The sequence below is a fragment of the Hemibagrus wyckioides genome, linkage group LG02, assembly GCF_019097595.1.
Source record: "Hemibagrus wyckioides isolate EC202008001 linkage group LG02, SWU_Hwy_1.0, whole genome shotgun sequence".
Classification (NCBI taxonomy): domain Eukaryota; kingdom Metazoa; phylum Chordata; class Actinopteri; order Siluriformes; family Bagridae; genus Hemibagrus; species Hemibagrus wyckioides.
The window spans coordinates 19,028,257-19,033,927 of record NC_080711.1 but is presented as its reverse complement, the minus strand read 5'-3'; the positions used below and the strand labels follow the sequence as shown (position 1 = coordinate 19,033,927).

At 37.7% G+C, this 5,671-nt stretch overlaps 1 protein-coding gene across 3 annotated transcripts in view; it reads left to right on the top strand.

Moving 5' to 3' along the window:
- The window catches only part of LOC131362974 (cytokine-dependent hematopoietic cell linker), a 20,608-nt gene extending 19,174 nt beyond the window's left edge, over positions 1 to 1,434 (top strand). Inside the window, exons 16-18 of one of the 3 annotated variants that reach the window (XM_058405384.1) lie at positions 181 to 258; positions 561 to 716; positions 1,137 to 1,434. In XM_058405384.1, the coding sequence (XP_058261367.1) occupies positions 181 to 258; positions 561 to 716; positions 1,137 to 1,301 (399 nt within the window). In that variant the 3' untranslated portion in view covers positions 1,302 to 1,434. The remainder of the gene's footprint in view (positions 1 to 180; positions 259 to 560; positions 717 to 1,136) is intronic. The other 2 variants (XM_058405366.1, XM_058405375.1) reach the window with 2 other exon arrangements.
- The last annotated feature ends 4,237 nt before the right edge of the window (positions 1,435 to 5,671 follow it).

Here is a 5,671-nt window from a genome sequence, read left to right as displayed (position 1 = left end):
GGACTGAAGAAAAAAATAATGAAATGAATGAGTCTAAAACAAATGCATAGTAAAAGTCACTGTATTTGCACTAGATGTTCTCCAGTTCCCTCAAGGAAATGTGTGTGAAATATAACACCCTGGAGTAAATACAGTGCAGTGTTTGTGTTCATAAGAAATGTTTCGGTGTTTCTGATCCAGGTATCTACTGAGCAGGAATGGTATGTAGGAAGCTTTAGTAGAGTGGAAGCAGAACATGCACTTCATCTGGTGAACCAGGTAAGCCCCCAGTCCACACACACACACACACAGAGTACCACATTACTATTTTTTCCAAAAAACAGATCTCTAGATTAGATAGCTGATGATCATCCACTTGACCACCATACTGGTGCTCTCCTGATGCATTTTCCTGAAAGAACACTTGCTAGTCAACTTTGCTGCAGATCATCAATACAGTAACTGCAACTTGATTAGCATTAGAACGTTAAAACTACGGCGCAAAACTTCATTTTAAACTCAGCACATGTGAGAAGCACAACTCTTCATATCTCACTGCATCCTGTGCTATTTGTTGACAGGAGGGAGCTTTTCTAGTGCGCGACTGCTCCAGGAACACTAAACAGGAGCCCTTCGTCCTGGCCGTATTTTACGACAACCGAGTCTTTAACGTGCAGATTCGTTTTTGTACGCAGACCAACAAGTACACACTTGGAACCAGAATCAAGACTGATGATGTGAGTAGCGTGATGGTGTAAGGTTTCCAAAGCTCACGATGCCTACATCCCAAAGCACACCGTACTATCATGTGTAGAGCAAGTATGTTTCCTTAGCTTCCGTGCTAACACTAGTGTCTCAGTAGAGTTTTGACATTGGGTACAGCAGAAAATACAATTTCGTGAGCGACGTCAGTGCCTTGAAATAATGTTACATTAGTTTCCACCATGCACTTGTACTCAGTATGACTGATGATAATCAACTGACGTGGTATGAATGTAAATCAGTTACAAATCACAAGGATGTTAGAACTGTGAGGTAAATCATGGATTGTGGAATAGTTAATGGTACATGTAGTGGGAAAGTATAGTTTTTTGAAAAGATCAAGAGTGTGTTTAGCATTTTCTATTGCAATTGAAGTGCTTGTTTTTGCCTCCCAGGCGTTCGACTCGGTTGCGGACATCATCAAATTCCACTCCATATTTCCCATCTTGCTCATCGATGGACGAAACCCATCAGTTGTGTCCACTCAAAAAAGACAGTGTGTCCTCATGTATCCCATCACAGCAGATGACATGAAGAGACTGCTGGCCAGTAAACAATAGATGACGAGACATATCATACTGAGGAACAAATATGCTCCATCTGTATGAAATACAATAAAAACCATTTAGGTGTTGCACAAATATATAATAAAGACGTGAAGCGTGAAATGAAGTGCTTCTAAGATGAAAGATTCTTCTTTTACATGCATTATTTTTTATATATATATAAACCTGTTAAAACTCTTATTTCCATGCAACACTGCTAATAAGTTATCTGCTCCAACTCCCAACATTATGTGCCAACATTCATCTCAGTGTGTTTCAAGAACAAGGAATGAGTCTCAAGCATGAGTCTATAGAAAAAGAAAGCAAAGTTCCACAGTAAAACATGGTCAACAAAATGTGTTGTGTATATTAAGGCTATGCTCAGGACGGGAAATGAAACAGATGTGGGATGACAAAAGCAGAAGGAGAGCATTAGGGAATAAGAGAACTGGGTAGAGAGACAAAAAAAAAACGTAGACAAGCTGTTCACGTGTTTTAATAAAGAGTTAAAATCTGTCAGGAGGTTGAGACGTGGGTCCATAGTGTCATGATACTCTGTGAGGAAGATCACCACTTTCATAACAAGCGACTGAACTTCACCGATCGTCGTTATATGTGTTTGGTAAGATAACAGATTATTTAGAAGAAGCCTTTATCACCACACATACATCACTTTTCTTCGCATGTCCCGGCTGAACAGTTGGAAGTTGGGGTCAGAGCACAGTGGCAGCTATGATACAGCCCCCATGAGCAGGAAGGGTTAAATGCCTCAGTGGAGCTTGAACCCAAATGCTCTGATCAACAACCCAGAGCCTTAACCACTTGAACCACCACTGCCCCAAAGAAAAGGATAGTTAGTGCTTGATATAAAACATGGAAGAGAACTTGTGGGATTTTTCATGGATTCTGCCAAGTAGCAGAATATTTCTGACTAAATCTTGCTTGCCTCTGCCAGAAGGCTCAGAATCAGCCGTAGATCGAACGTCTAATACAATGATAAACCAATAAAACTACTGAAAATCAACGATGAAGTCCTTTTGAAGGAAATTCATGAAAACAGATCAGCCATTAGATTAATTCCACTCAGAGGTGAAGTGAAAAAAAAAAAAAAGTGATCTTGTTCCAGGGGTCAAGCGGTGGAATATATCAGGCAGCATGTAAACAGTCTTGAAGTTGAGCAGAAAAAATGGGAAAGTGGAGGAAACTTTGACACCGACTGACCTGTGATGGCTAGACGACATTTCCAAAACAGCAGGTCTTATGGGATGTTCCATGTATGCCATGGTTAATACCTACCAGAACTGGTCCAAGGAAGGACAACCAGTATACCAGTGACTGCCCATTTGGTCTGATCGCAAGATGAAATCACAGGGAGTCCCAAGAAGAGCTCAAATTGCTAGAAAAGTTCATGCTAGAAAGATATCAAAACACACCTAAAGGATCCTCTGCTAGTGTACCACAAGACACACTTTAGAGTCCACGCCTTGATGGGTCAGAGCCATTTTGGTGGCACAAGAGGTAACTAAACAATAGTAGGCAGGTGGTTTTAATGTTAGGGCTGAGTCTCAGGGATATTTTGTATCCAGTCAGGACAATATTAAGTATTAGAGTGCTACTTTATGGAAGAAACAAATGCACTTCCAGAAAGTATACCATAGTCTTCGCATGAGTCACTTATGTAATAATTTTATATCATTGTATACATTCACACACCATTATAGCCTCAGACTCCCCAGACAGCAGGTACAATTTCTATTTTTCTACACGGTGAGTAAAGATCATACTAAGTTTGAAGTCTTTATGGAGTTTGTGTACAATTTTTCAGAACACAAACACATACATTACATATATACATTTATACAGAAAATGTTGTAAATGTACAGATCGGTTTATTATTATCCCTTTCATCTACCTGCTAGATTTCATGTAGAAACACTGGGTCATGCTACATGTGGGAACACTTGTGTACATGTAATTATGGTTACTTGTGTACTTTCTGTAAGGAAGTTTTATCTTGGCCAAATCTTATTTGTGGATATTGATGTGACTTAATTGCAGTAAATAAAATAACAGAAGTAGGAAAAGACCAAAATGGGACAGACTTAATTAGATTTAATCTGTTTTCTAATCTTTTACAATCTTTTTTGATAGATAGATAGATAGATAGATAGATAGATAGATAGATAGATAGATAGATAGATAGATAGATAGATAGATAGATAGATAGATAGATAGATAGAAAGCATAGGTAATAAGGTAATAAATAAAAAATAAGATAAAAAAAAAATACTAGAATTAGTACTAGAGTACTAGAATTTAAGGGTAAAAAATACTAAATGCTAGAATTTAAGCGTATATAACAAATATATAACAAATTTGGGATGAAAAAAGTGCTCTATTAACAAAAATCAACTCATGACTGTTCTAAGAGGTAAAGAAGCAAGTGCAGGCAGGTTGGAATGGGTGGAGAAAGGTGTCAGGAGTTGTGTGTGAGAAAAATACCAGTGAGGATCAAGGGGAAGGTGTACAAGACAGTGGTGAGACCGGCCATGCTGTATGGTGTAGAGGCAGTGTCACTGAGGAAGAGACAGGAGTCAGAGCTGGAGGTAGCAGAGCTGATGATGTTGAGGTTCTCTTTGGGAGTGGACAGGATTAGGAACGAGTACATCAGAGGGACGGCTCATGTTGGACGTTTGGGGGACGAAGTTAGGGAGTCCAGATTAAGATGGTTTGGACATGTTCAGAGGAGGGAGAGTGAGTATATTGGAAGGAGAATGTTGGACATGGAGCTGCCAGGCAGGAAGCAAAGAGGAAGGCCAAAGAGGAGGTGTATGGATGTAATAAATGAGGATATGGAGCTAGTGGATGCAAGTGTTGAGGATGCAGAAGATAGAGATGAAGGGAAAAGCCGAAAGAAGGCTTGACTGTTTTACTGACCTCTTGCATTTAGGCTGTGGTCATTTATGACATCTATAGCATCAGCGTCAACACTGATGGACCCTCATGCACAATAAAAGGTCATGTGTCTGATGAGCAACATGAAATATTTTGGATTTTGTCAGGTTCGTCTGTATTAACGAATCATCTCCTCCAAACCATTCTGCTTGTTCACCCTCCATTTTCCATGCTGCAGACAATAAGCTTTCGTCACAACTTTTAAACAGATATTATTAATATACAGATATTATAAATAACTACATAAATACAAGACTAAAAGATCAAATTTATCAATTTAGCTGCCTCACCTGATGGATAAACAGATGAACTGCAGCCTCAAGCACTCCACTTGGACCGTTCCATCTGTGTAATATTATTAGACGGAGATTTCAGCATCACTGCTTGAAAAAAGGTCAGAGATTAGAGCTTCTTTAGGTCCATTCAGGACAGAATCAGATTTCTCACCAACGATCTTCAATTTAGAGTGCTTTTCCTTGCATCTGGAATACGAGGACTACGGTTAAGCTCATAAAACAGAGGTTATAAAGGGATCAGTGGTGTCAATGCTACAGAAATGCTATATGTGTCACATTTAGGCAAAAAAATAAAATAAAAAAAATCTGCCATATTGACCCTGTAATACAAAAGTAGCCTCCTGTTGTTAAATATATAAAATACTGACACACAGAAATAAAAATTCTCGGCTTAAAATGCACAAATACAATGGACCGTATTCTCAAACCTGATTCTTCAGAAGATTTTTCAAAGCAAATCATTTCAAGAATGGAAAAAAATGGAAACAGAGTGGACAATTTCCAACATGGAATCTGTTAGCATTGGAAATAAATGAGAAATAAAACCTTGTTATAGGAAAACCGACAAGTAACACAAATGTATAAGTAATAGCATTTATTTATAATTTTAAAAAACTCCAAGGCATTTTAAAAACAAAACACTTCCTTGAAATGCTCCACAGTCAAATAAACAACATAGAATCTTAAAAAAAACAAACTACATACATTTATGGTCTACGTTCTGACCAGGACGTTGTGAAACCCTTGTGTTCTCGGATGAAATTATTTAGTGGTATTTATACTGAAAGTGTGATACGTTTCAGTGGCTACAATTTCACTGGTTTCTGTAGTGTTGTGTGATTTGTAGAACAGTATAAAGTGGCTGACGAATCTGAAACGGTTCAAATTGTTTGTTTAACCTGTAAAGAAGTTGCGACATCAGTCGATCGTTTCATTACATTCAATCGATGGCTTCATAACACTTCGAGATCAAACGTTGGCACATTACACATGTTTAGACTTCTCACACACACACACACACACACAAATATAATATAATATAATGTAATATAATATAATATAATATAATATAATATAATATAATATAATATAATATAATATAATATAATATAATATAATATAATATAATATAAT